This window comes from Zonotrichia albicollis, chromosome 22 (assembly GCF_047830755.1).
Source record: "Zonotrichia albicollis isolate bZonAlb1 chromosome 22, bZonAlb1.hap1, whole genome shotgun sequence".
In the NCBI taxonomy this organism is placed as follows: domain Eukaryota; kingdom Metazoa; phylum Chordata; class Aves; order Passeriformes; family Passerellidae; genus Zonotrichia; species Zonotrichia albicollis.
Window position 1 is genome coordinate 1327847 of NC_133840.1, and position 27147 is coordinate 1354993.

General features: G+C 51.0%; 2 protein-coding genes across 4 annotated transcripts; one reads left to right on the plus strand and one right to left on the minus strand.

The window, feature by feature from the left end:
* Positions 1 to 3274: 3274 nt before the first annotated feature.
* TADA2A (transcriptional adaptor 2A) lies at positions 3275 to 23280 on the minus strand. Of its 3 annotated transcripts, none has more exons than XM_026796406.2 (16): positions 23155 to 23280; positions 22020 to 22249; positions 21266 to 21372; positions 21005 to 21064; positions 20402 to 20493; positions 19605 to 19762; positions 18192 to 18280; positions 17293 to 17365; positions 12434 to 12497; positions 11041 to 11084; positions 10431 to 10541; positions 9094 to 9165; positions 8299 to 8431; positions 7294 to 7337; positions 5022 to 5095; positions 3275 to 3751 (listed from the first exon to the last, which is right to left on the minus strand). In XM_026796406.2, the coding sequence occupies exons 2-16, from the start codon at positions 22042 to 22044 to the stop codon at positions 3566 to 3568; spliced, it is 1332 nt and encodes a 443-aa protein (XP_026652207.1). In that variant the 5' UTR covers positions 22045 to 22249; positions 23155 to 23280; the 3' UTR covers positions 3275 to 3565. The 3 variants fall into 3 exon arrangements, with proteins under 3 accessions (XP_026652207.1, XP_074412944.1, XP_074412945.1); XM_074556843.1 differs by having other exon boundaries at positions 22020 to 22277; positions 23155 to 23223; XM_074556844.1 differs by lacking the exon at positions 23155 to 23280 and adding an exon at positions 23061 to 23080.
* On the plus strand, positions 22285 to 26717 carry LOC106629650 (uncharacterized). The gene is made up of 4 exons (XM_074557303.1): positions 22285 to 22310; positions 22932 to 23557; positions 24325 to 24809; positions 24925 to 26717. The coding sequence occupies exons 1-3, from the start codon at positions 22285 to 22287 to the stop codon at positions 24756 to 24758; spliced, it is 1086 nt and encodes a 361-aa protein (XP_074413404.1). The 3' UTR covers positions 24759 to 24809; positions 24925 to 26717.
* Positions 26718 to 27147: the final 430 nt, after the last annotated feature.

Here is a 27147-nt window from a genome sequence, read left to right on the forward strand (position 1 = left end):
TGCTGCCTTCCTTGGAGCTGCACCATCTCGGGGAGGGCAGGGACGAATCCCGGGTGATCGCGGGGTGATCACAGCTCTGTGAGACGATGAGAGACTGCTGAGCCCCCCGGGTGTCCCCTCGGGGTGTCCCGCCGGGGCTGGGGGCTCGCAGCCCTGGCAGGGCAGCCCGGGGGTGTTTATGGGCCACGGGCAGCGTAGGGAGAGCCGAGGATGGGTTTGAGTGGCAGCCTGTGGGATTCCCTGCGCAAGCATCCACACCCCTCATTCCCCCTCACCACTGCCGAATGAGGAAAAGGCTCTTGCACAGCTCCAGTTGCTCATCCTGGGCAGTTTTTAGCTACTCACACAACTGCAAAGGTGTTTCTAATGCTGGTGCTTTTAACCTGCACTCTGCCAGGAGCTTTATGTGTGTTTGCATCTCTTGGAAAAGTTCTGAAGATTGCAGGGACAAGATGCTTCAAGTGGTGACCGATGGCACCCCATGGTGCCTTTGGGGGTGATGGCTTTGGAGGGGTCAGGATTGGGCTCTGGTGCTGATGGGTCAGGATATTCTGTGACTCTGTGAGCCCAGCTTGCCCAGCCCAGCCTGGCAGATGCCCCTGGCTGTGCTGGGGTGAGCTCTGCCCGGTGGGTCCCGGCACATTCCCAAGGGTGCGCCTGACCACGGGCCATTAGCTGGTCATTAGGGCAATTATCTTAATCAGGGTGTTGCCCTGCTCCGTGCAGGGTGTGCTCAGGGTCACGCAAGCCTGCTGAGAGGGCTGCCGTCCGTCCGTCCGTCCATCCATCCATCCATCCATCCATCCATCCATCCTTCCATCCATCCATCCATCCATCCATCCATCCATCCATCCATCCATCCATCCCACCATCCATCCATCCATCCATTCATCCATCCATCCACCATCCATCCATCCATCCCTCCATCCATCCATCCACCCATCCATCCATCCATCCATCCATCCATCCATCCATCCATCCATGCAGATGTGGCAATGGAGAGCCTGTGGTGGGGCAGGCATTGCCCAACAGCTCCCACTCTGCTTGCCCCCATCTCTGTGCTCCTCATGCTCTTCCTGTTGGGTTCCACATGGTCCTGACCCAGCTCTGCCAGGTGTGACAGCACCCAGGTGTGAAGAGGCCCAGTGGGCTGGGGGCTGCAGGAATTGGTGTGCCTGGTGCTGGGCTCAGTCCCAGCATTGTCCATCAGCTCCAGTCACAGGGAGGGCTGTGGGAATGTGCTTTCTCCAATAAATCCATGCTGGCTTTTCCTGGAAGGTCACCCAGCCAGTTTGCTGGAAGGCCAGAGATCACTATGGGGCACCACCCCATGGGTTTTTCCCTTTTCCCTTCTCACCAGGACGGCAGCCTGGGGTTTCTCTAGCCACGGCTCAAAAGCTGCTGCTCCAGCGTGGAGTTTTCTCCCAAGGAAAGGCGGTTTAGGTTTCATGGGCCCCTCCTGATGGGAATTTGAGCAGGCACTAAAAGTAGGGCTCCTTGTGTGCCTCTGTTATCGGGTTATCTGCTCCGTGGGGAGCAGGAGGGCGGGAGGAGCCCCCACCCCCTGGGCTGAGTCACAGCGGGCCCAGCGCTTGCTGCTGGGGTGACGGCAGCTGTGAGTCCCAAAAAAAGCCCCCAGCACTGATGCTTTAATGACAGGCGGATAACACAGCCCCGGGAAGACTCATTCCCTGCATAGCTCAGTGCTGTGACTAAGCTGGAGCAGCCGCAGCCTCACCCTGGCCCCGGTGTCACCAATCCTGCAGGTCCCAAAGCGCCCATCTCCAGCCTGGCTCCATATTTAATGTTAAATATTTAATGTTCCATGGCCACCTGAGGCTGTAATTAAGGACCTGCATCCCCCAGCTGTGAGTCTGGAGTGCAGTGAGGGCTGGTGTTCCCCAGCCCCCCAAACAAACCCCAGGATGGTTCCAGTGCCCTCGGCTCCTTTTCTGCCTTTGGGTCCAAGTCACCCTAAAGAAAGGCAGTTTGGTTGTTAACTGTTAAAAGACAAGTGGGAAAAACATTCCCAAGGTTTTACAGCTTACTGTGCTCTTTCCCTCGGCATCCCCAGTCTCAGTTTCTGGCTTTAATCTCCAGCACGTCATTTATTACTGCTGCTTTTCTTTAAACAGAAATATTTGCTAGGCAATGCAGTGGCTGCATCCCTACGGCCGCTGCTGGGGTTTATCTCCTCTCTCCTGGTGAGGAGCTGATGGATATAGATCCAGGCAGCTGTGTGACCTTTACAGTCTCACTCCGAGTCTGGGGACGTGGATGTAAGATTGTTTCAAGTCATTTTGATTTTATTACAAACCAAAATACTTCACATTCAATGGCACCTCCTGTCCACAGGACAATTACTCTTGGGGAGCAAACAACAACCCAAATCTCAACACCTTAGCCAGGTACTGGTGCAGCTGGAGCTCAGTTGGGCTGTTCCAAGAGATCCCAAACTTGGGAGCATCCAACACCCCACCTGCTCTGGCTCCTGGCTTTCCTGTGGGACATTATTCCAGCATTATACCCTAGCAGGAAGCTGTCTGACAAACAATTCACTGTTCAATAAACACACAAGCTGCACCTGCAGAGAGCCATCTTCATCATCCAACTGACTGCCAAATCCCCACGTTTGGTGCTGGAGCCCCTGATCAGATGATGGCATGGGGGCTGTGTTTGAGCAGGGACTTGTGGCACCTCCTCAGGGGTGTCACTGGTAATGCTGAGGGAATAAAACCCCACAAACAGCAGCTTCTTCACTCCTTTTTTGTGGGAGAACTTCAGGGTCCCGAGAAGCTTTTTATCCCTGTTCCCAAAAGCTGCAGTGGCTGTGGCTTGCAGCCTTCCCAAGGAGCAGAAGGCTGAAATGGAGGGATTATATTTAACCTGACACCCCCAAATCACAGGGGGAGCAGGATCCAAGCTCCTTGGTTTGTGCAGAGCCATCCTGCTGGGATGTGTGCTAATACCACATAAAAGTAACAACTGTTGAGGAGCTTCCCTGCCACGTCCTTTCCCATCCTTTACCACAATCAAGTTAAAAGGACTGGACCACTGCAAGCTCTATTTTTACAGCCTCGGGCACGTGCTGTTGCCTCTGAGAGCTGCTGCTGATTTAGGGAGGAACACAAGGAGGGAGGGACTGCATCTCTGTACCCTGTGCTGCAAAAAGTGTGGCTGTGTCCTGATTCTTTGTCAGCAGCACACAGAGGTACGGTGGTGCTCTCTGCATCCACAGGAGGTGTGAGGAATGAATGCCCATTCACGTTTAACATCAGCTTCTGTGGCACATGATCCTCCCCAGCGCTGCGAGGCAGAGCCATCCTGACAACAGCAGAGTCAAAAGGAACCCAGACAAATGTCAGCATTCATGCAATTTAACAAAGCTCCCCACTTGTTTTTACAAAAAAAAAAAAAAAAAAAAAAAGGAAAAAAAAAGCCCCGAAAGGTTTTAAACAAAAGGAAATGTCCTTCATTCAACACTGGTGAAATCTTTCAGCGCTGTCAAAGCGACTTCAAAGCTTCTCCACATCTGCCTGCTCCAGCCAAGCACTGCTGCCCATCCTCAGGCCTTTGTGATGTACCCTTCTCTGATCAGGAAGTCATAGATTTTCCTGGTTTTGTTCACATCAATCTTGATGAGGGCTCGAGCCTGCGCCAGTCTCAGGCCTCCCTGTTTGTTGCACTCGTTCACTAAAGCAGCTTTATACTCCAAATAGGCTCCAGGGACCAGCCTCACCATCTGACAGAGCTGCAAGACAAAAGGTGAAGTTAATAAACACCAACACTTGCCGTGTTCTCCCATTCCCAGAGCCCTGCTGGGGGAGGAGCACGGGGAATGTTTTCCTGAGAACGCTTGCAGCGTTTCCTTGCACAGGGCAGGCACACGGGAATGCTGCTGGCATCCACAGGTAGGGAGGGGAGGAGCGTGCTGGCTGCTGCATTCACAAACACTCCTGATGGAAAATAAAGGAGGAGGATGAGAGCAAGGCCTGGGCTGGCAGGAGCACGGCTCTGAGCGTGCCCTGTGTGGGCGCTGCTCCTTCCCAAGCCCGGGAAGCACACATGCCACACTTGGAAGCAGCAACTGGGCTGGCTGGGAGCCAGGGAGGGCATCTGGCTGCTAATCCCCTGCAGACTCAGGCTCTAATACCTTCCACAAAAGCAGCTCCCTCTCCACAAGTCTGGCGTGGAGGCTGTGCAGGGAAGGCATTCCGTGGTTGGAAGTTTGGTGAGGAATGGCTGTGCACAGCCCCTGAGCTGTTTGGCTGCACAGCTCCTGCTCAGCTCCCAAATTCCAGCTGCCTTCCAGGAGCACGGCATTGCTCCTGCTGCACAAACTGTCTGTCTCCTCCCTTTAATAAGGAAATGCTTCATGCTCATTCCTCACGGATAGGAAATTGCAGAATTCCTCAGCCCTCAGACTCTCTGTCTCAGCTGACCAGGAAATCAGATTCCGCACACACACTGATGTCCTGCCACCATTATTCCCGTGCTGAATGGAGCAGAAATGCCAATTCCACCAAAGCCAGGAGCTGATTCCCAGTGCTGCCACTGCAGCCAAGGGAAACACGCACAGAGGGGAGGCTGAGGTACAGCTGTGCTTCCTGGGCACTGCAACCTGCCTGGGGCAGCCTAAGGACACCTCAGGGCTTCTATGAAGAAAAAATAATCTCTTATTTCAGTATTGTGCAGTGAGTTAGAGGAAGGGCCTGCACTGGGCTGAAAAACAACCAGTGTTCATTAAGAAAAATGAACCCCTGTGCTCAGCCCAGCCTCAGAGAGCAGGCAGGGAGATGGATGTGGCAACAGCACCAAATATCACCCTGGTGCTCTGCTCCTTTCTTTGCTAAATCAGCCACTTTGTGCTGTGTGTGTAGCACAGGAGATTAACTGGAAACCTGAATGATTTCTGTGAGAAAGGAAGAGCAGCCAGGCCCTGTGACAGGTGACATTCACAGCTCCCCAGGCGCGCTGTGGAGACACAGATGATGGAGACGACCCTTCCATCCTCTCCTCACCTCCTTCTCCTTCTCGTTGAGCTTCTCGGTGCCCGGCAGGCCGGTGAGGTTCAGCGGTGGGGCACTCCTTCTGCCTGGGGATGGGGAGGAAAAGCTCCATCAGAAAAGCCCCAGCAGAAAAGCCCTGTCAGAACCAGAGCAGGCCGGGCCCTGCCAGGGAGGCACTCCAACCCAGCTGGAGCCAGGTGTTTACAGACAGGGTTAGTCAGGGCTCAGCAGAAAGCTCTGCTGATGCCACAAAAGGTTTGGTTTTGCAATTTGAAGCTCTGTGGATGTTGCATGAGACTCGTGAGCTGTTGGTTTTTGGGAGGAACTGCAGGACAAAAGCTCTGTGTCAGACTGGCATCAGGCATGGCTCAGCCCAGCTGACTGTCCCACTGCAGGGAGGGTGTGCCAGGTGTGCTGAAACCAGCACCTTGTAAGGATGATGAGACTTTTTATTGCTGTGATTAAGCCAATTTCTCTCTGGCATTACTGACAGTTTCATGAGGCACAGTTTTCTTCAAATGCCTTTAAATACCATGCAGGTATTGCAAGGCAGATTTGTTTTGCAATCCCCTGTTTGGGCATTGATTTTTTTGTCTGTTAGGATGAACAGTTCTGAAGGAATATTTATCACAAGCTCATCTGGTGTTTATCACTTTCACTATTGTTTCTATATTATTATATAAACAGCAGTTATAAGTTATTGTTTATTTTGCTGTTACCGTGCATAGCCTCACTTTCACAAGGGCTGCCTGCTTGCAGACAGCTTTTTTCTTTAATAGTTGTTTGGGTTTTTTTTTTTCCAACTTGCAGATATCAGGACAAAGTTTGGGTTATTTATTCACATTGAAAAAAGTCTCTCACCCTGTGCTGTGGGCTGCATATTTAGCACCGTTAGAGATAGGTGTCTATCCCAGGATAACTCCCCAAATTTGGCGAAGTGATGAGACCTTGGGAAATGTGCAAAATAAATTTGTTTTTCCCAAGGACGCTGCCCTGGCCAGGTCCTGCCCTGGCACTGGGAAGTGTCTGTGTCTCTGGGCATCTGCAGGAACAGAAGGGATCTGGCTGGGTGTGAGGAGCTGAGCAGAGGGAGCTGGGGACTGGGGAGAAGCTGCAGTGTGAGTCTGTGGGAGGTGTAAAGGAAGTTATTTCTCAGCACTGCTCCCTCTTCCCATGGCATGGGGCCACTGTGCTAGGAGGGACATGACAGAATTCAGTTTTACTCTTTTATAAACCAGAAAATACCACACACACACACACACAAACTACATGACATAAAACATATCAAGGCTGCAAAGTCAAGAGCTCAGAATCTAGAAGTGAAGCGTTAATTTGCCCTCTTGTATATTCAGAGTGATGCAGCCTTTAATTAGAGCCACGTGGCAGCTCTTCCCCAGCATCCCTGGGCAGGATGTTTGCTTCATTAGCAGCTCTATGGTATTCTGTTTGGGTTTTGTTCCACATGTGATGCTGCTTGTAAACACGGTGAGCTATCACACTCCACAGGCAGCACAGTCCCCTCCATGGGACACTGGATCCCTGACTAACAGGGAAGTTCATCCCTCATCCCAGACCTTCAGCTGGAAGACGCTGTCCTCCCCTCACGGACTCTGAGATACACAAAGCTGGTTTTTAATCCAAAACACCAGATCCTGGCAATCACCAAACAGGTTCAGGACAGTCTGGAGTGCCCTGACTCACTGCTTGGCATCCTGACCCAAATCTACCAGGAGGAAATGAGGGAGAACATATAAACCCAGTGTCCACCTCTGAGAGTTTCATTCAAGTGGTTTAACAGCATCCCCATAAAAAACTGGGTGTAGGGACAGAGCCAAAGCCATTTTGCCCGGCAACATTTAACAACCTCATAGTAAAGCTTTATCCCAGTCTCAGTCACCCCATGACCTCAACAAATGGGATGGGAATTTATTTATGAGGACCTTGACTCACCCCTGAATCTGTCCTGACTGGCACTGAAAGAAGATGGGCTCCTCTTGGTGGAAAAACCCTGATTTGTGCTTACAGACTGTGAAAAATCTTTTGTTTCCTGCCTTGCTAATGTAGCTTTAGGATGGGTTTTGACCTCTAGTCAGAAAAATCTAGAAATTCAGCAAAAAATCCTGCAGGATATGTGAGTGGAATGACTTGCAGATTGATGATGTTGACTTAAGCAGTGCTTAACCATGAGACCTGAGGACTGACACTTTGGCACTCAAGAGAAAGAGTCAGAAAAGGCTGTCAGAGAAATAATACTGTTTTTTGGCAGACACCATCTAACACTTACCTGTAGTTGAAGGAACTGGTACCGTGGGAGTCAGGCCAGAATCACTGCAAAGAAAGGAAATGTTCAAATTGCCTTCAAGTTTTTTTAAGCCTAACTGCATGTGTTGGCCCTGAAATTGCTTCTTCCACAACTTGTAATAATTATACAATTCAACTTGCATAACCCAGGCCCTGACTAGGAGTCAACAGGATTTATAAATATTTAGTGTTCCCACATTGACAAATATGTGTGGAACCTGTTAAAAAACCCAACAAAGAAACGTGGAGGGGCACACAATTAAAAATGCAGTGGAGATTGAGTGGGGAAATTCCAAACCATCTCCTGCACACAGGATGCACTTCCTTTACGTTTGCTCCTTAAATCCAAGTGCTCGTGCAGGGTGATGACACATTAATAATGCTGCTACATCTAAAATCATCTGAAATATTTCAGGCATCAGCTGTACCCTCATTAATATCCATAAAGAGCTCATTTCCCTCTGTGACTTTATGAACAGCAGCTCAGTTCCTGAAATCTAAATTTGAGAAAACGGAGGGGTTGAGTCCCTCCTTTGCCTGAACTCAACAAGCACTATTGCTGTCACCCACCCTTCTGCCCTTCTCAATTCTGCAGGCTGCTCCCACCTTGATAAACTGGGAATGGATTTGTGACTATCAGGCAGGAAAATGTGTTGGATGCAAAGTGAACCAAGAACCCCAGGAAGGTTTGGGGTGGAAGGGACCCTGAAGCTCATCGCTCCCAGGGCAGGGACATCTCCCAATGGAACAAGCTTTCCCCCAAGCCCCTGGCAGCTGGATGGGGCAGTGCCAGGCTCCCTGGGCAGTGCTTACATGTCTGCCTGGTGGCTGAGCCACTGCTGGCAGGAGCAGTTTGGGTTGGGAGGGACCCCGAAGCTCATCGCTCCCAGGGCAGGGACATCTCCCAGTGGAACAAGCTGCCCCCCAAGCCCCTGGCAGCAGGATGGGGCAGTGCCAGGCTCCCTGGGCACCCTGTGGCAGTGCTTACATGTCTGCCTGGCGGCTGAGCCACTGCTGGCAGGCGCTGCTGTCCTGGATGTACTGCAGCACCTCCGAGAGCATCGTGCGCTTCAGCCGCTCCTCGTCCCGGCTCTTCTTCAGGTGCTCGTAGGTCCGGGCACCTGTGGCACACACACAGCCTGCCCTCACCACCTGCCTCATCCAAAAACTCTCCACGCTGGCTTGCCCCTGCCTCAAGGGATTTTGGGAAGGTCAGGACCCTGCCACCCCCAAAACACAAGGCTTGTCCCTATTCAGGTGATTTTGGGAAGGTTTCTGCCCCCCGCCCAGCCTCTGCTGTTCCCCCTCGTGGTGACCACTTGGCACCAAAAGGGATCAGATCCCACCCTGCACCCTTCCCCCTGCTAATTTCAGGCCAAAACCAAACAAAAAGAGCTCCCATGATCCAATTCCAGGATAAAGCAGGGTATTTTGTTATGTGGAGGTCTTGGGCCTCTCTCCAGATACCACAGGTGTCGACAGGCAGTGAAAGTGTCCCAAGATAAAGCCCTGAGACCACTGTGCCATGACACAAATATTTTAAATGAAGCTTTTGCAAAGTGCTGCCCAGAGCAGAGCTGTGTTAGACACTGATTTCCACACTGAAGGCTCAGATCACTCTAAACCAGCCCAGCTGGACTGTGCATCATTGCTGAAGCCTTGCTCAGCCCCAGAGCCTCTCTGAGCTAAGTGCCTTTTTATTCAACACATCCTGGATGTTGTAAAATCATCCTTCCCTTCCTTGATGGATGGGAATGGGCTGAATAATGCATCAGGTACTTACTGCAGAAATTGGTGATTCCTGCTGCTCTGTATTCCTGCAGTCTCTTTATTTCCCTGCGCAGCTCAAATTCCACTGTGGGACCCCACGAGGTGGCAGGAGGGAAAACCAAAAAAGCAAAAGTGGGTCAGTGGGGTGGACTGGGAATGTGGCTCTTTGTTATCTGCCTGCCCGGCTCAGCTCTGAGCACACAAACCACAGCCAGGGTTACCCTCCCTCCACAGGATCTCAATATCTCTGTGTCCCCGTGCTCCTTGGTCACAGATTGCAGCTGGTTTCTAGAATTTCTGTGCTCTGAAAAGGCATTTTCTCTTCATGCTTTGATAGTCCCTTTGCCATACCCTAGACAAGGCAATAACAATACTGTGGGATTTCTAGAAGGCATTTCAATAGCTTTGAGGAACTGCTCCAGCCAGGCTCCTTATACATCAAATATTCTCTTGGAACTATGATTTTCCAGGCTGGACCTTCCAAAATTTTTCCTTGCAGACAATTTTTTTTCCTGCAGTCAGGAAGATGAAATTATGAAATGTTTCTTTTGCTCAGAGATATTTCCTGTCTGTTGCTTTCATCAGCTGTGTTCCAGCACTGCTCAGCTTTACAGGGAACAAGTTTCTTTGTGAATTTATTTCCTGCTGCTGCTCAGGAGACCTGGGTAGTGCCTGTACCTCACTGCCAGGTTCACCTGAGGATCTGCAGCCACTACAACAACAAAACTTGCAGGACCCATGACTTTGCAGGATCATGCTTTTGGTATTTCACACTGGCTGTCCTGAAAACACGGGCACAACTTGGTAAATGCTTTGTTCTTTCTAATGAGCAACAACTGTCCCAGTTTAAGTCACAGCATGAAGCAGGATGTGGTGACTGGGACTGGAATCTGCCTAAATGCAGGCTATGGGATGATTCAGGGATGGAACAATGCCTCTCCCCTAAGGTAAGGACATAATGACCACTGCACTATGTAATTATGTGACATTAAGTACTTTAACGTGTGTCTTTCAAAGAATTCACTCTGCTGCCAGCTCCCAATCTCTCCACACAGACATAATATAGGGATTTTATTCTTCCCCTGATACAGAGTCCCAGTAAATAAACAGAGCTCTTCAGATAAAAAAATATTACCTCTCCCACATGACCAGAATGTTCAGTCAGCTGCAAACTCAAACAAAGAGCTGGGACACAGTTTAGTGGAAAAACCCCACTGGCTGCTCACTGTACACATCAAACCACAGATGCATTTGCTTTCCTGAGGTGGTTAGATGGGGAGGAGGAGGAGGAGGAGGAGGAGGAGGAAGAGCACCTCCTGCCCCAGCACAGGCTGCAGCCCCCTGACTCACGTGCGTGGCTCTCGATGAACTTGTCGTGCTCCAGGGGCCCCAGGATGCGCGCAAACCTCCTCATGGTCTCGTAGAGCTCCTGCACCTCCTTGGGGTAACGCCTTTCCAGGACTGCAGGGACAAAGGGCCACGTGTCACCACCCCTGCTGCCAGGGGACAGCACCTCTGGGGGGCTGCTGGGAGCCCCAGCCCCAGCACTGCCCAAAAATCCTCATTTGGGCCTTTTTGGTGCCATAGATACAAACGGCTGAGTTAAAAGCAACAGAAGTTACAGCCCTTAAAGTCCTTAAGGACAAAGGGTGATATTTAAATGTTGCTCAGTCATTTCTCACAAGAGTGAGGTGCACTTGAAAGGCCCGGGTTTCACCTTGCCCCTTTCCCCACTCAGCAGAGCCCAAATGCTTCTCAAGAGCAATTTTGAGGCAAGAATAAAACACTGGGCTGGGAGTAGTTAGGACCAGACAGCTGGAAACAGCTGGGGCAGGAAATCTGCTGGAATTTAGAACATCTGAATATGTTCCAGTATGAACAAACCACACTGGTGACCTGGAAGTGGTGAATGTGTGAAGCTTTGCCACTTTGAAGTCACGCAGTTACACCTGATACTCACTCTGAAATTTTCTGAGGTTGATCAGGCCATGATCTCTTATAATTCTGGAAATGAAAGAAAATGATATTAATAAAGGCCATTACTCCTGCATTGCCTCACAAACACAAAGGCTTCAGAAGAAACTTTGATTTAGACCATCAGAGGAGTCTGAAACTAAACATGAATGAAATTTCCATAAGCCCTGGGCTGGCTGGAATGGAAACATGATGCAGTGTGTCTTTAATCAGGGTAAATTCTGGGCAGTGGTGTGCATTAGCACTGAGCACAAAGGGAGCTGCAATCACTTTAAAGGTTGGAAATTGCTTCTTTAGGCACACATTTCACATCCACAGCATCTCATAACTTGTCTTTCCAAAATCAGAGGTAATGAATGTCTCATGAACATCATTCCCAGCCTCAGAGAGAGACAAACTTCCCTCTGCTAAAGCACAGGGCAGAGCTGGCTGTGAATGCCACCACTGGCACAGGAGAAAGGCATTTTTCCATGGCAGCCTGGGTTTTGAGGAGGTGATGGAGGTAACTCTGGGCTTGAGCTGCTCCTGCTGGGATCAGGGGAGGAGCAGAGGGACAGAGGTGCCCGACAAATCCCTTTGTGCTGGGGTGAGCAGTGCCGCGTGCTCATTGCTCTGTGGTGACTCCACTGTGGAAAATAAAATACCACAGAGCTGGGCTGGCACTGGCAGCCCAGAGCCTGCCCTGTAAAATCCATGACATTTCCTCTGCTGGGCACAGAACCTTCCTGTCCCGTGCAGAGTCACCTTTCTGACAGTGGGATCAGTGATTTTGGGGCATTTTCCACATTTCTGTCCCATCCTGCTGCTGGAACTTCACAAAACCTGACACTGGTGTAACCACAAGAGTTATGGAGAGCCCTGCAGCACTTTCCTTCAGCATGCCAAGATGGATCATCATGGAAATTACACCACATAAATGCTTTTTATTTATGAATGACGAAGAACCAGGTCAATCCTTGCTGTCACTCAGCAGAACTGTGGAGTTTTATGAGAAGGACTGGAGCAGCCTCACTTCAAATCACTAATCCTTCCACTATGGACTAATCCAGCAAGATATAATTTTAAATATTGAACAAAGTACTTCAAAGTTATAATAAAACTTAATTTAATTAATAGATTGAGTCATTCCAGAGCACTGTCAAATGAGTTGAATAAATTATTCAAGCCCACGTCAGCAATTGAGTTATCTTCAGTGTGGAAAACTAACTCGGGGGCCACTAGGATTTAAAAATAATGATGCAAATATTTCTGGGGGAAAAGTGGGGGTCCAGCAATCAGTCACAGTCTGGCAGGATTTTTCTGCAGCAGGAAATTCATGGTGTGTAATCCATCAGCATTGCACAGGGCAGGGAACACACAGTGACTGCTTCAAAACTCACTTTTTCCGTCTCTGTCTCTCCTTTAACCTGGAATGATAGATATCTACAACTGCAATCTTCAGAGCTGCAAAACACACAGATTAAAGAATTCATCAGCAATCGCTGCAGGAGGCTGGATTCCAAGCCTTTATGTTCACATTAGGCAGAAATGGTTTAAAAATCCTGAGGCAGTTTCACAGGGGCATCAGCTCAGCGCAGCCCTGGCTACCTGGGGAAGGTTTCCTTTGCTCCCTCCTGCCAAATCCATCCCTGTAAACACACTCATGTCAACATGAACCTGGGCAGCTCTGGGAACTCCCCTCTCCTCCTTCTTGGGCTGTTCTGCTATCTGCAAATATTTGTTCCTTTGTACATGCAATAGCCAATATTCCCTCTGCTGAGGTGTCATCCCTGGGCACAGGTGTTTGCCCAGAACAGGGAACCCCAAAAAGCAGACACAGCTCTCACTGTGAGGGCTCACAGCAGCCTTTGCTGCAGTTGTTAAAGACATCTGCAAGGTTCCAGCTTGTTAACTTCCAAACTTACCTGTCTGCCAGGAGAACAAAGCACGGCTCAGGACAATGTGAGGAAGCCCAGGAAAAAGCCATGCTCATTAGGAACCACATCCTTCCCAAATCCAAACCTGCCTGAGCCACTCACACAGCCTGCAGCTCCTTTCTCCTGCAGCCATTAGCTTAATAAACTTTTTTTTGGGTAAATTCTTGAAAGACAAGATAAAGAAACACCTATCACCTTCCCTTCCCTTGCTCTGTTGGATAACACACAAATTCTAGGTCATTAAATGAGTGTAGAGGAGACTGATTTTTAATTTTTTTTAAATTAACTTTAATCATTTCCTCTCAGAAGGAAGAGGTTCAAGGCTTGGCAGTGGTTTGGAGGCTGGGACACAACAAGCAGATTTTGGAAAAAGGGGAACTGGGGTGGCCCAAGGGGGGCAGAACCCAGGATTTCTTTCTCTCTGCAGTTACACAAAAAGAGCAAAACTGATAGTGGCAGTTTATTGATTGTACTCTGGGATTAATAATTAATAATGCAATTAAGAAGTGTGGTTCTGTGTCTATCTGAAATATGTATGTAGGTGTAAACAGCAGGAAGCCCCAGCCTGTGGGAAATGCATCCCTGCATCCCTCTGGGTAATCAAATTTCATACAGACAGGGACAAAGCCCAGAGGCTGTGGGGATTCAGGAGCTTGATCCAACAAAAAACCCTTCAGTTTGTCCCAAATTGCTCTGACATTAATCCAGGAGTAAAGGATTCTGTATGAGCTAGGAGGGGTGCTGCAACATTCCTCCTTGTTTTTCCAAATTTCTTGCATTTTCCAGCATCATTGTGTATTTTCACAGCGAGGGATTTAAGTTTCCTAATTTAAGAACAAGCAGAGACAGCAAATTCTCCTTCGTGCTAAAATGTGGGGATGAGAAATTGGGAATGCAGCAAGTTAAACATGAATGAAATCCATTAGGAAGGGCTGGAATTGGAGCCAATTTACAGAAAATATTTTTGTAGTTTTGAAACCCTCTGCAAGCTCAGCCAACTTGTTATTTTCTGGGGTTTGTGTGGGCAGAACTTAATAAGTACATGCAGAAACTGCACTGGAGAACCTCTATAAATATCACAAGCAATTATGCACCTCTAACCATGGAGTTTTGATGCTTTCACCTGGGTGCACAATATTCTAAAGCAATGATGATCAGCTGGGGAGAGGGAGGAACAAATGAAAGGAAAAAATGGAGTTTCTGCTCGCAGAGAAACGAGCATTTCTGCCTTACAAGCCCTTTTGGAGGGGCTTTTGTTTTTAAGATCCAGACTCAGGCAGGACATTGCCAAGGGTGGAATGCATGAATGGCTCTGAGTGCTCCAGTGCCCCTCAGAGCATGGAAATGAGACAGGAGATGCTGGGGGAATGGCAATGACCTGCAGGGCTCTGTTTGTGCTGCTGGGAGACAACCCGGGCTGGCCCCGTGCTCAGCGCCCACTCTGGCCTCTGATAAGGCTCTGATAAGGCTCTGAAGGTTCCACTGATAGGCAGCAATTCAAGGTTTCTTCCTCCATTCAAAAAAACCCACAAAACCCCCAAATATTTTGGTTTCTGCAGAGTGTGCCCAAAACAGTTCCTTTGTTTTTCATTCCTGTCCAGCCTCACTGGGTGTGCAGGGAAGTTTGTGGAACACCCCTGGGTGAGAGCTTGGCTCCATGGAGAGAACCTGCCTTGGCAGGAGAGGCACAGACAAGGGGAAGAATGCAAATAATCCCAGTGACAACCAGTGTGGGATGGGTTGGGGACGAGCTGGGGGGCTGCAGCCCAAATTCAGGCACTGGAGCACAGCAGGACCATGGCAGAGAGTTAAATCTGCTTTTGGGGCACGGCAGGGCTTGCACAGCACAGCAAACTCTGCCAGGCAGGACATGGAGCTGCAGCTCAACTTCACATTCCCCTGCCACTTGCAGCCCGTTTCCACTCACTTCTAAATCTGTGGTTTCAGCAATTACTTTGCAGTGTTAGAAGTGAAAAAATCATTTACATGAGAAGGGGGGGGGGGGGGGAAAGCTGGGAAAAAAGATAAATTACCAACGTTCTAATTCAGCCTGATGAAAACTTGTAGTTCATGAAATATTCAAGCACTGTGGGCTGAATTAGGCTTGTAACTGGTTGGTGCTTTTGATCTGTCCATTATGTTTTTGTGTAACTGCAATATGAATTTGCATGCCCTCACTGTACTGCCAGCACTGAACAAAAGGGAACAATTCCAGAATTTAACTGAAATATCAGAGATTTCATACAAATTTTTGCCAAGAAGTGGCAGAATGATGTCTGTGACCTCCTGTGAGGTGGGGAGGCAGCAGATACAGGTTCTGTGATCCTCATAAAAGCTGCCTGGGAGCCTTCCCACCTTGCAATAAGTAGCATTTTCTTGTGGGAATACCAAGAACTTGTTTAGAGTGACACAGGGAAATCTGACAGATAAAATACATGAGATAAAGCTTTAAATATAAATATCATATAAAAGATATACATCAGAAAATACATCAAGCAGCTCAGATCCAGAACTTTTTAAAAACTAATTTTTACAAAATATTACAGAAAGCAGTGTGGGAGAAGGGGAAGAAGGGAGAATTCCTCTGCAGTGGAAGCACAAATATTCCTGTGGGATGTGCAGCACCGAGCTCTGGTGCACCAAGAGCAGGAAAGAGAGAGCGCAGGAATTGCACTGGGGTGTCCCAGGGCCCAGCCTGACTTGCAGAAAATGCAATATAAAAGTCATTTTCAAAAGTTAATCTTGAACCCAGTGAGGTTTAACAGGAAAACAAACTGAGGATTTTCCTCCCCACCTGAGCCTGAGGCTGTGAGGCCTTGTTTGGGTTTCTATGGGTTATGAAATGGGTTCAATCCCATTTTTGTCCCATTTTCACTCTCACCCAGGCTGTCCCACAGCCTATTCCCAAGCACAAAGCTCCTAAACCACCCCTGGCTCTCAAGAGCCCCATGTTGAGCATTTCCTGCCCCTGAGCTGCAAAATTCTGCCAAGCAAAGTGGGCAGCTCCAAACCTGCAGCACAGCGAGCATGAGGCTCCTGCCTTTTGCTGTATTAAATACCAGGGGTGAAAGATCTCACTCCACATTCCTCAGAAAAGCATTCCTGCTCTCCCCAAGGGAAGGAAAGAAGCTGGCTGGGCCCTGGGGCTCATTCTGGCCATTTCACTCCCACAGGGGCACATCTGGGGAGGCAATGCCAGAGTTACTGGGCTCAGAGGCCCCAGGTGCAGCTGGCCAGGCTCTGCCAGGCTCTCTGCACACTGCAAACCCCTGCCAGCCCTTCCCAAACTCTGCAGGCAGCCGAGGGACGGAGCAGAGCACACCCAATGAAATTACCCAGTGAAAATATTGCACAGGAGGGGGGAAGTACTTTTTCACACAACAGGTAATTGAATTGCGAGCTCCTAATTGGATTGTGGCAGTGCCTGGTGCAGGATGTGCAGCAGCACAGGCAGATCCAGCTCCTGCACGATGGGGGCTGCCAGGAGGGCAGTGCTGCACAGCCCCCTTGGCTGAAGGTGAATCTGTCATTAATGGGCAGAAATAGGAGATTATTCTGCTTTTTCAGCTCACCAGCACCCAGCACAGGATGAAACACAGAGAGCTGGCAGGAGGAGTCCCTGCCATGGCCTCCAGCCAGTTTCCCCTCAATAGAAGCTGAAAGGGAGAGGCTGACACAGGACCCAGGAGCTGCCCTGAGCCAGGGCAGTTTGCATTCCCAAAGCTCCTGCGTGCACTGCTCCACTCCAAACTGGCTTTTTTCACTTTGCCAAGCCTGTCTGTACGTAACAGGGATTTGTCTGTCTCCAAGGGATGCAGAGGCTTTAGCTCAGAACTGCCTGACACAGATGGCAGAGTTCTGAGGCACAAACACAGGGCTCCTAAAGCCTGGGTGTACTCACAAACGTGGGGAAATGCAGGATCTTCTCCTCTCTGTGGATTAAAATGTCACTTCAGTAATTCCTGTTACTGCATGTGATTAAGGCAGAAACTCAGAGCAGGAACTGGGCTCATCAAATCATCTCCACAATAAAAAGGAAGTTGTCACACACAGCTGATGCTACTCTAACTCAGGGCATGCTCAACATATGAGAAATCACAGAGCTTTGAGTCCAACACTTTTAATGTGTTTCACATACACTGCACACCTCCCTGCTGCCTGCATTAACACCCACCTGATAGATTTAATGCATTAAAAACCCAAACATGAAACCCCATACATTAAATGTGTATGCTCCCTTTTAAAGTGTGTGCAGAAAGGAATGAAAAGCTGCACAGGCATCTCAAAGAGTTTCAGCCTGGGTACAAAAATATGGCACTTACCATGCAAAATGTCTGAATCATCTTCCACAAAATCAATATCTCTCAAATCCCACTCAGCATAGTTGTCGAACTCCTGTGCAGAGGTGATTAACACAGGGTCACTAATGAGCATAAAGCATTGCCCCAGGTTTCAGAACAGGCTGGAGGAGTGGGGACAGAGATGTTCACTCAGACATGGGGCACAGGATGGGACAGAGATGGTCACTCACACATAAGGCACGAGGCTCCATCCAAACAAACAGCCCAGGGCAGCTTTGCCTGGGGGAAATGTGTAAATGCTCCCCCATGGCTGCGGCTGGAGCAGGATGTTGTGACAGGACACAGGAATTAGCCAGCTCATGGGATGGAAATCAGGATGCCCTGAGCTGGAAGGGACTCACAAACATCCCCAAGCCCAACTCCTGGCCTGGCTCAGGACACCCCCATGTGCCTGAGAGCCCTGGCTGGGATTTTGGGGTGTTGATCCTGCTCAGAGACCCAAACCCGAGGCCCTGTGGGGCTGAACTGGTTCCTGCATGGACAGGAGCAGGAATGGGGCCTGTTCCATGCCCAAAGCTGATCTCCCAGTGATGTGTGGAGCAGGGAGTGTGCTCCCCTCAGGCAGGGACAGTGCTGGAGCTGGTCCTTAGGCCCAGCAGCCAATCCCAGTGCCCAGCAGAGCCACCTGGATGGACAGCTGGACAGATGGACAGCCGGACATCTGGCGGCAGCAGCAGGGCCTGCAGCCTGTGCTCCTGCCCTGCCTCTGCAGGCCACCAGCGCCACCTCGGGCACCAAAGGCCTCATTAACACAGGACTTTAATTACCAACATCTCACCTCGGGAGGGAGGATCAGAGAGCAGCTCCTTACAGGAGGATAAAATAAATGTAAAATTAAATGGGAGGAGAGTGTTTCTTACCTCAACAAAGTCAGCTCTGGCTGGCATGTAGCCAGCCATGTCCCTGGAGAGCAAGGAGTCAAAGGTGGGCCGTGGGGGATCATCAGCAGCTGCCAAAAACAAAAGGTTTCCAGCTGTTGAGTGGGGCTTGGGAATCTTCTTTTAAGGATCTGTAAATAGGTGTTTATTTTCCAGGAAAAGTGGGAATAATTAGCTGAAGAAAAATACTCTGATTGGGCTTTTATTCGGTGTTCTAGTCAGAAAAGAAAGAGTTCATCCAGAGAAAAATGCAGCAATCTGAGATCTCCGTAGTATTCTCAAGAGTCAGACACAAATTCAAGGTAATAAACAGGTAATAAAACGTAAACTTTGCATTTTGGAGCTCAGCATCCCCCTGTAAAGCCCTGCACACCCCTGGGGCTCAGCGTGCAGGCTCCTTTAGTTAATAACACCAGGAGTGTTAAATCTGCCTCCTTCTGGGGGCCATTGGCAGGGCTGCAATGAGAGGCAGAGAACTCCCAGTTTTTACAGCCCTTCCCAGCTGAGGAGCTCGGTGTTTCACAGACAATACCAGCCTGGGGCTCACAGAGCACTCAGGCAGCAGCTTTGTGTGTCCCAGGGCACTGATAAAGCAGGCTGAGGCACAGGGCACATAAAAATATCAATAACAGCCAGGGACACAACCAAAACTGCCCAGTTCCCACTGCTCAGCTCCAACCACTTCAGTGGGAAATGTAAAGTGCCTGGCCCAGGGGGGCTGGGGAGCTCTGCCATGAGCAGCTGCCAGACCGGGGGAATGCTAAAGATGTGAAATGCAAGGAAAACTGAGAATTTGTGAACTTGCTGCAGACTTTTTTAACAGGCAGCTTTCAAGGGAGAGGTGTGAAATCAGCATAGCTGAAAGGAGTGATTTTCTGGCAAATTGAATCAGCAGGCAGGCCTGGGACAGGGTGTGTGCACAGAAATGTGCACGGGAGCAGGGGGAATCCTGCAAGGCAGAAACCCCTGCTCAGCTCCCTTTGCTGGGCAGGGTGAGAACCACACTGGGATCTGCCCTGAGGGACACGCCTGGAGGAGCTTTGGGGTGGGATAAAACACCCAAAACCTCTGCTGGGGTGGTTTCTGTGTTGTGGAGAATCTTCTGCTTGTGAGACCCTGATGATTGTGCTACACAAAGGAGATTTGGGGTGGGATAAAACATCCAAAACCTCTGTTGGGGTGGTTTCTGTGTTGTGGAGGATTTCTGTGTTGTGGAGGAACTTCTGCTTTTGAAACCCTGACGTTTGTGCCAGAGCCTGTTTCCTGCCTTGCCCATGGAGCTGGCAGCCAGGAATCCATGCAGTGTGAAGGGAACCCAGCTGCTGAAACCCCCCAGAGCAGCTCCCAGCCCAGGTTATCCCCTGGGAATGAGGGCACACAGCCTGGGGTACTCACAGTGGAAGGGAATGGCTGTCTCGTGGTGCTGAGCCTCCTCTGCCTGCCTCAGCTTCAGCAGCGTGGAGGCAAACAGGGGGTTGTTGATGAAGTGTTTCATGTAGTGCTTCTCACACTCCTCCTTGGACTTGGTGCACATCTGGTTGGCCACGTCCTGCCTGGGGTGGGGAGAGGGGGAGGCTTGGTGTGAGCAACACAGAAATGTTGTTTTTTTAAAAATTTCTCCAGTGGGAAAAGGTGATTTTGGACGAGAGATTGGTTGTGTGCAGAGAGCTGGCCTGTGATGGTGCCTGGACTCACACTCGCAGCACCAACACTCACATGTTGGTGCCAGGGAACATTTTGGGGAGCCCATGAACAATGAAATTCAGTGATTTCATATGGGAAAACCTCTGGCTGATGGAATGTGCCTCATCTTTAACAGGCTTGACATTTTACTGATGTTATTGGAGAGCTTTTTACACGTTTTACTGGCTGCAGGTAATGGCAAACTCTGTGACCAGTTGTCAATCCCATTTCTGACAGCAACGTGCACCTCAGAACTCTCAGCTCTGCTTCTGTGCGTTCTGGGGTTCTGCACTTTAAGCACAACTATTTTTAATAAAGGAGGAGACAGATAGCTCATATAAACAGGATCTGATACCCCAGCCTGCCTTCAGCTGCTGAATTAGTGCCTCACCCACAATAAATCATTGATCAGTCAATGTGCACTGATGAATTACAGAGAGAGATCCAGGGAAAAGAAGGGAAAAGCTGCCCATCAGTGACTGAAATTGGCTGAGGCACAGAACTCTCACCAGTTCCCAAATCCACAGTCCATCACAGCTTCCAGGAGAGACATCTCCTCCTGGGCTGTCCAGTTGGGGTCCAGCACAGGGAAGTCAGATGTCTGGGGAAGAAAAGAGAACAAACTGTGATCCTGTGTTCCAGAAAGGGCAAAGAAGTTCTGAACCACAGATAGAGATAATTCTGGTAGCTTTAAACTGCCACAAAACCTGATTGAATAATTATTGGATTACTCAGGGCATCAACCACGGCAAATCCTGGAACATGCTGTGTCTCCCAGCTGTAATTGCACCATGTTGTACCATGAAACACAGAAAAATTACTGGAGACTTTAGGAATTATTAATTTGGAGGAGGAAGAAACAGCCTGGAGAAAGAGAAGCCAGTGTGCCTGGTTAAGGGACTGTGAGGTGCATTGTGCTACACAGGCACAACAAAAAGATGCAGCTGGAAATGACTCCACTACTCCACTCTGTTCCAGGTGGATATTTTTCTTTTTTTAATAGTTTAAAACCTCCGAATCAAAGAATTGCATCTTCTTTCAGTGCAACGTGAGTAAGCAAGGGGAGCTGTGAGAGCCCAGACTGAGCAGTGCTATCCAAAAGGAATATTTACCATTATCTCATAGGTGTGATCACTTTGGTGCTTCTTGTACTCAAATCCTCGGGTGAAACACTGCGGAACAAAAGACCACAACTTGTGTTACTTGTGCCCTGAAAGGATTTCCACTGGTCCCTTTCTTAGCTCCCATTCTCTGCGCATGTCTCAGTGCTCCCCTTTGTCACTGCTCTGTCCCTGGAGGGGGCAGGGGTGGCAGTGGCAGCCCGTGGTGGCCCTGGTGGCCCTGTCAGGGCAGTGGCAGCTGCTGGCACTCACCTGCAGGCACAGCAGGAAGGGAGGGGGCCCACACTCAGCACACTTCACGTAGGGCTCCGTCAGGTACGAGGAGCAGCCCCGGCACGGGGGCTTGTCAAAAGGGTCACCTGGGGAAGGAGAGGGAATCTCCTGTCACACAGGCACTGTCACACCAGCAAGCACAGCCCCTCAGTCCCCTGGGCCCGGCCCCTGCAGCTGAGGGTTCATCCCAGCTCAGGATGATTCTATGGATTTTGAATTAACTCAACTGCGCAACAAAATTAATGGGGCTGTCAGGTTATAATGGCTTCAAACTCAGAGAGAGCAGGGTTAGATGGGAGAATTGGGAGGAAATTCTTCCCTGGGAGGGCGGGCAGGCCCTGGCACAGCTGTGGCTGCCCCTGGCACAGCTGACACTGCCCCAGGCCAGGCTGGATGGAGCTTGGAGCAGCAGGGACAGTGGCAGGTGTCCCTGCCCATGGCAGAGGGTGTAATTGGATGGGCTTTAAGGTTTCTTCCAACCCAAACCAGTCTGGGATTCCATGATCCTGACTTCTCCCAAGGAAATGGATTTGAACCAGGTCAATTATAAGTAGAGAAAAATCAGACAAAACTCACACTGCATCATTTGTGCGAGCACTAAAGCACGTCCCCAAAGTGCCACGCTTACACATTTTTGAGCACTTTCGGGGATGGTGACTCCAAAATCCCACTGCTCCAAGGAATGCCTGTACCATCAGGTTTTTCCTGAGCAGATTTCTGTGGTGGCACTTACTGCTGAAGGAGGCCAGGCGCTCCATCCCTGCCCTGCTGCTGGCTGTGCTCCTTGGGGTGAACCTGGCTGGCCCAAGCACCCACAGTGTGAGCCTGTCCCAAACTGCGGATCCCAAAGGGAATTTTGGGATCCCTCGTGGTGTGATCCTCCCAGGGTGTCCTGAGCAGCAGGCAGAAGGGCTTCAGCAGCCTTCAGACCCCATTCCACACGGATCAGAGCCCCCTCTCTGGCTGTGGGGAGAAATCCAGCACGGAGATGCTGGGTGATGGGGATTGCAGCCCCAAAGGGAGGGTTCAGGGGAATGTCATGAAGGAAGGAGAGAGTTACGGTATTCAGGGAGAGTTGTGCAAGGAAGCGCTCTGCATCTCCCAGAAGCACTTCCCATATCCGACTGCCCCTATTGGTTGTGTAGGAATCCCAATTCCTACTCCCCATATCCCACTCCCCCACATCCCAATTCCCATATCCCATATCCCAATTCCTGCTCCCCATATTCCACTCCCCACATTCCAGTTCCCGTTCTCAATCCCCACTCCTCCATATCGCACTCCCCATATCCCAATTCCCAATCCCCCATATATTCCCATCCCTATTCCCAATCCCATTCCCATTCCCATATTCCCATCTCCATCCCCATATCCCCATATCCCCATATCCCCATCCCCATATTCCCATATCCCCATACCCCCATATCCCCATTCCCATATTCCCAATCCCATATCCCCATTTCCCATATCCCCATATCCCCATATCGCCAATCCGATTGCCATATCCCCATACCTCCATATTCCCAATCCCATATCCCCATTTCCCATATTCCCAATCCCATATCCCCACATCGCCAATCCGATTCCCATATCCCCATAACCCCATACCCCAATCCCCTCCTGCCCCTCTCCCCATCACCGCCAGGCGGCGCCCTCGCCAGGCCCCGCCCCCTCGGCGGCCCCGCCCCCTCCGGCCCCGCCGCGGCCCGCGAGGCTCCGTGAGAGGCGCGCGCGCTCCCGCCGCCGCGCTCCCCGCGCCCGCCGCCGCCCGAACCGCGCTCTCCGCGCTCCCCTCCGGCCCTGCCCGGAGCCGGTGCGGCCCGCCGGGGGCGGCGGGGGGAGCCGGGGCCGCCGGGGCCGCCTCTCACCTCGCTCGGGGCGGCGGGTCGGGCCCGCGCGCGTGCCCGGCCGTGCGCACGCGCCGGGGCGGATGCGCGCGCCCCCTGGCGGAACACGGCGCGCGCCGCAAGCCCCGCCCCGCCCCGCCCCTCACGGGGCCTGAGGGCGCCGGGCCCGGCCGGAACAGCGGGACCGGCACAGCGGGACCGGGACAGCGGGAGCGGGGCAGGGCAGGGACCGGGACAGCGGGACCCGGGCTGGGGAGGGACCGGGATCACACCGAGGCACACAGGCCGTGCCAGACTCGTGTCCCGCGGGGAACAGCCCCGGGACCCTCTGCCTGCCCGGGAGAGCCCCGCGCTTCTCCCACGGTCACCGGAGCAGCTCCCCCGGTCCTGACGGCGTTCGGCCTCCATCCCGGCAGCTCTAGAGGTGGGAAGGGGTGGATTTTATGGGAAAGGGCTCCCGTGGCACTGTGAATGGCCTTGTGAAGCAGGGGCGGGAGGAGCTGGCCCTGTAGGGAATTAGAACAGAGAGTCCCGGGGCACTTTGGGTGGATGAACCTTCAGGATCACCCAGTGCCACCCTGCCATGGCACGGACACCTTCCACTGGCCCAGGTGCTCCAAACCCGTCCAGCCTGGCCTGGGACACTGCCAGGGATGTGGAGCCTGTGCCAAGGCCTGCCCACCCTCACAGGGCAGAGCTCCTTCCCAATATTCCATCTAACCCTGCCCTCTGGCAGTCTGAGCCATTCCTCCCTGTCTCTCTGTGCTCCTTCTCTGAACTATTTACCAACAAGACTAAAAACGCTGGCAACTATTTCCTTTTCCTTTTGCGTGTGAAAAATTATAGGAAAAAATTCAGAATTTGGGAGAGGCAAAGTGCGGAATGTCAATGAAATATTTATTGCTTCTGCTAACAGGTTTTTCCTGCATCTGGGAGTCAGGACTCTGTGTGGTTAAGGGAAGCAATCAGCATGTGGGGATCTGGTTCCTGCTGTTCCCAGGAAAGGTGATGCATCTGCAAGATAAAAATGCTGTCCTGAAGCCTGCAGATGTTTCAGTGCTGAGGGTCTTCCTGTTATGCCTCTGGCATGGGAATGAAAAAAATATTCATAAGGAATATTAAAAATCTGTGGAGTCTTAGGGGTTTATCCAAATGGTCTCAGCTCAACTCCCAACCTCTTTGTCCCTCCAGCTGCACTCCAGGAAGATCCAGCTGGATACTCTGGGATGAATTCAGTGCTCACACGCTGCTACCCGGAGGATTTAGTGAGTGAGGTCACTTTCATTTGCTATTTGGAATTATTTGCTGATAATTTGTGCTCCCCTGCAGCCCAGTGCAGGAGTGCAGGCCGAGCCCCAGGTGAAACACAACACTTTTGTGGTTCAAACCCAGAGGCCACACACACAGAAATCAGGGGGAGCATTGTCAGGCCTCTCTCTCCCTGCTCTCGGAGGGATTTCTCGGCGCTGTTGGGAGGAGTTTTTGTGGCGTTTTCTGCCTCGGACACACGGTGGCGATGGAAATCACCTTTTCCTGCAGAGCTTCGGCCTTTGGACTGCTCGCTAACCACACGTGTGTGTGTCCCAGCATGGAAGGATGAAATATTTCTGTTCAATCCCAAATAAACGCTGACGTTTCAATTGGCCGCGGCTCCAGAGAATCCAGAACACTTTCTCGTAAGCATTGATATTATTTAAATTCAGATGTTTGTGTTAAAAACAAGAGCCAGTGGAGGGCTGGTGTTTGGCTTTAAAGGGTGATCTGACCTTTCTCTCTGTTCCTTGGTGCCAGGCTGGCAGTGTCACCGACCCTCACCCGGGCTGATCTGCTGTGTTTGCTCTGGGGCTGTCACCAGAGCGTGGTCAGGAGAGGTGGGACCAGCACTTGGCGTCACCAGAGGTAAAAACATTTCCCCCGTGTGTTTTGGAGTTTGGTAACTCAGGCTGAACTTCCTTTTTTTGAGAGAGCAGCGTGGCATGAGTTCCCAGTGCACGTGCTTGGAATCATGGATGAGAGTCAATAACTGTGGCCAGTTTTGGAGCAGGACAGGGAAAGGGTGTCAGGTGCATTTACCACCCCTCCTGCAAAGCAGAACACGGTTATGATTCAAACATTTAAAAGAAACCCATTGCAAAGTGTGTGTGTGAACCCTGTGAAACAATTGAAACACAGATTATTCCTGCCCAGACTTGAATCCCAGGATTGTTATGTTGGAAAAGACCTGGATTGTTATGTGGAAAAGGCCACATCCAGGCATGGGGACCCCTCCACTGTCACCAGTTGAATTTCATGGGATCTCCTGAGTTGGAAGGGCCCCACAAGGATCAGCCTCACTGTCCCCCAGCTGATCATTGCAGTGCCCTCAGCCTCTCCTCACATGCCTTTTCCTCCAGACCCCCCACCATCTTCATAGCCCAAAAAATAACAATTTTTTAATTTTATTTCCTTCCAAATCCACGCTGGGTTTTTAAGGCTAATGTCTTTAACTCTCTCTTTTCCACGTGTTCGTGTCTCTGTGTGCCCTTGACTGGAGGAGTTGCTGCAGATTTCAGAGAGTGAGGCAATCCCTCCCCAGCAGTGTTTGGACAGCGTTTGGAGCTGGCTGGATGTGCTGGGCTGGGCAGGCAGAGTGCAGGTGCAGGTTTTAGCAGGCCTGGAGCTCTGGGAGCAGCAGCCAGGATGAACTCAGAGCCTGATGTAATCTCTGGTTTGGTAAGTTCTGTATGTGGTTATTATCAGTGATTTGGGACCAGCCCCTCAGCAAGCCAAGCACTCCCCCTCACTCCTGCAGCACTTGGGATTTAGCACTGAGAGGATTAACCAACACCAAACCCTTCTCTTGAGCTGCTCCATGGAATAATTACTGAGGGAGGATTCTTTGTGTGAAGGACACATATATAGCTATGCATTTATGTCTACAGAGGTATAAATAAAACTGTCCATGCACAGATTTCCCAGATTTAGTCCAGTGGATGTGAGAATATGCTCTGTTCCCCCAATAATTTTATTAACTCCAAAGCCCCAAATTGGATTTTCTGGGTATTTCTTGCCTGCAGTGGGCACCCATTCCATGATGTGCAGCTTCCTGCAGTCTCACACCTGCTAACCACTGCCTTGGTGGGAATGATCTGTATTTGGGAGCAACGGATCCCACTTTGTGCAGATCCTGGGGCACCTCCAGCAGGATCAGCCTGCACAGCTCACCAGATCCAGCAGCATTAGCATCTAAACTCGTGTTATTTCTTCCATTTGAATTTCAGTAACCCTGTAACAGCGCAGACTTCAAATAAAACACAAAATGTGAAAAGAAGGAGGAGGAGGAGTTCTTTAAACCATTGTCTGTCAGCAGAGCAAGCAGCTGAAGGTCAGAGCCAGGCAGGAGAGGCGCTGGCAGTGCCTGGCCCTGCTTGGCCGTGCCCTCAGCACCTGTTATCAGCCCTGTCCCCCTGCCTGTGCCAAGGCGGGGACAGGGCAGCGTCCCCGAGCCACGCGGGCCCCTCGTGCGCAGGGACAGCCTGGGGACTGCTGCTGCCACCCACACTCATGGGGCACCTGGTGCTGTCCCTGCTGCAGGAGGGGCACAGCGGAGCACAGGGACAGCCTGGGGACTGCTGCTGCCACCCACGGTCATGGGGCACCTGGTGCTGGCCCTGCTGCAGGAGGGGCACAGCAGAGCACAGGGACAGCCTGGGGACTGCTGCTGCCACCCACACTCATGGGGGCACCTGGTGCTGTCCCTGCTGCAGGAGGGGCACAGCAGAGCACAGGGACAGCCTGGGGACTGCTGCTGCCACCCACGCTCATGGGGCACCTGGTGCTGTCCCTGCTGCAGGAGGGGCACAGCGGAGCACACAGCACAGGGCTGCTCCAGACCATGCTAGAGTATCTGAGTATCTCCATTCAGGACACTCACATCCTGCCCAGTCTCTGTTCCTGCACACCATCACCTGCACAGGAAAGAAGTTTTTCCACGTGCTCAGGTGGAGCTTTGTGTGCATCAGTCCCTGCCCGCGT

What these genes read in the sequence shown, in the direction of transcription:
- LOC106629650 (XM_074557303.1), top strand. Translation starts at nt 22,285, where the DNA reads ATGGGGATTGCAGCCCCAAAGGGAGG. An exon ending in ATTGCAGCCCCAAAGGGAGG is followed by an intron (nt 22,311 to 22,931) that starts GTTCAGGGGAAT and finishes CATCACCGCCAG; the next exon opens with GCGGCGCCCTCGCCAGGCCC. An exon ending in CCATCCCGGCAGCTCTAGAG is followed by an intron (nt 23,558 to 24,324) that starts GTGGGAAGGGGT and finishes TTGTCCCTCCAG; the next exon opens with CTGCACTCCAGGAAGATCCA.
- TADA2A (XM_026796406.2), bottom strand. Translation starts at nt 22,044, where the DNA reads ATGGAGCGCCTGGCCTCCTTCAGCA. An exon ending in GAGAGACAGAGACGGAAAAA is followed by an intron (nt 11,085 to 12,433) that starts GTGAGTTTTGAA and finishes TTTCATTTCCAG; the next exon opens with AATTATAAGAGATCATGGCC. An exon ending in CAACCTCAGAAAATTTCAGA is followed by an intron (nt 10,542 to 11,040) that starts GTGAGTATCAGG and finishes TTGTCCCTGCAG; the next exon opens with TCCTGGAAAGGCGTTACCCC.